Source organism: Capra hircus, unplaced genomic scaffold (assembly GCF_001704415.2).
Source record: "Capra hircus breed San Clemente unplaced genomic scaffold, ASM170441v1, whole genome shotgun sequence".
Classification (NCBI taxonomy): Eukaryota; Metazoa; Chordata; class Mammalia; order Artiodactyla; family Bovidae; genus Capra; species Capra hircus.
Window position 1 is genome coordinate 14,638 of NW_017209080.1, and position 1,157 is coordinate 15,794.

The 1,157-nt window shown below is 48.3% G+C and overlaps 1 gene segment (V, D, J or C); it reads right to left on the bottom strand.

The window, feature by feature from the left end:
• Positions 1-267: 267 nt before the first annotated feature.
• Positions 268-939, bottom strand: LOC108633304. The segment is given in 2 exon segments: positions 268-761; positions 894-939. Coding segments are annotated over 2 exon segments (456 nt in total).
• Positions 940-1,157: the final 218 nt, after the last annotated feature.

Sequence of the window (1,157 nt, forward strand, 5' to 3'; positions counted from 1 at the left end):
CAAGCATTTCTGGAGAAGGCTGTTGAGATTCCTCTTTTCACTATCCCTCCCAGATTCCTCTCTGTAGACCAATCCAAGAATTGCAGGGTTCTTGGCACTGAGCTTCAGAGCTGGAAGTACTTTGACGATGCCTCTGGCATAAAACGGGCTCTCAGGTGGCCTAGTGGTAAAGAGTCTGTCTGATAAACAGGAGACATGGGTACCATTCCTGGGTTGGGATAATTCCCAGGGAAAGAAATGGCAACCCACTCCTGTCTTCTTGCCTGCGAAATCCCATGGACAGAAGAGCCCACTACAGTCACAGGGTCGCAAAAGAGTCGGACATGACTTAGCACATAAACAATAGCACAGCTAGCATAAACACCTAAGACAGAAAGAGCCACCCCCGTGCAGGGCTGCCCACAGCCAGAGCCCCATCTGCACTCTGGGTTTGTGCTCAGCTCCCCCGCAGCCCTGTGTCACTGTGTCACTCAGAGCACAGTAGTACACAGCCGAGTCTGATGTTTGCACTGCCCATTTCTGCAGGTGGAAGGAGCTGTCACTCTGAACAAGAGTGGCCTGAAAACCTTCACTCTTTGGCTTCGGGTCTGACATCGAGCCCTTCAGGAGGAGTCGAGGAGCTTTGTTGAGATGCTGGATATACCAGAAAAGATAGACAATCGAATAAGTGGCCTGGTAAGTGCAGTTCAGGGTCATGAGAGCCCCCTCTGAGACAGTCACTGGGCCTTCTGTCTGGTTCACTGAGTCACCATTGGTCCCTCCTGGAAGAGAATCACTTTGTTATCGTAGAAATGTACTGGAGGAGAGTTTTCAGCCACAGAAGAAAAATAAAACTTACCTGTAATCATAGAAAAATGAAAAATCATTAACATTTAGGATAAAATGTTACTTACTGAATATTAAGATGATCAGCAGAACTGAGTGAGTGGCAGAATGCATGTTCGCAAAAGAAAACGATCCTTGTTGCCTGGAATACATCAGTCTAACAAATCTAGTCTCCCTCTGGATGTTACAGAAGCTCCTCGCTCAGAAACCGAGAGCCGCTCTCTGTACTGCAGCAATATTCTGCCTTGTGGCTACAAAGTAGGCAAGTGAAACCAGCTCCTGAGTACAGTGAGGAACCGCATCTGAAGGAAGCCCTGCCCTCTGGTGGTGAT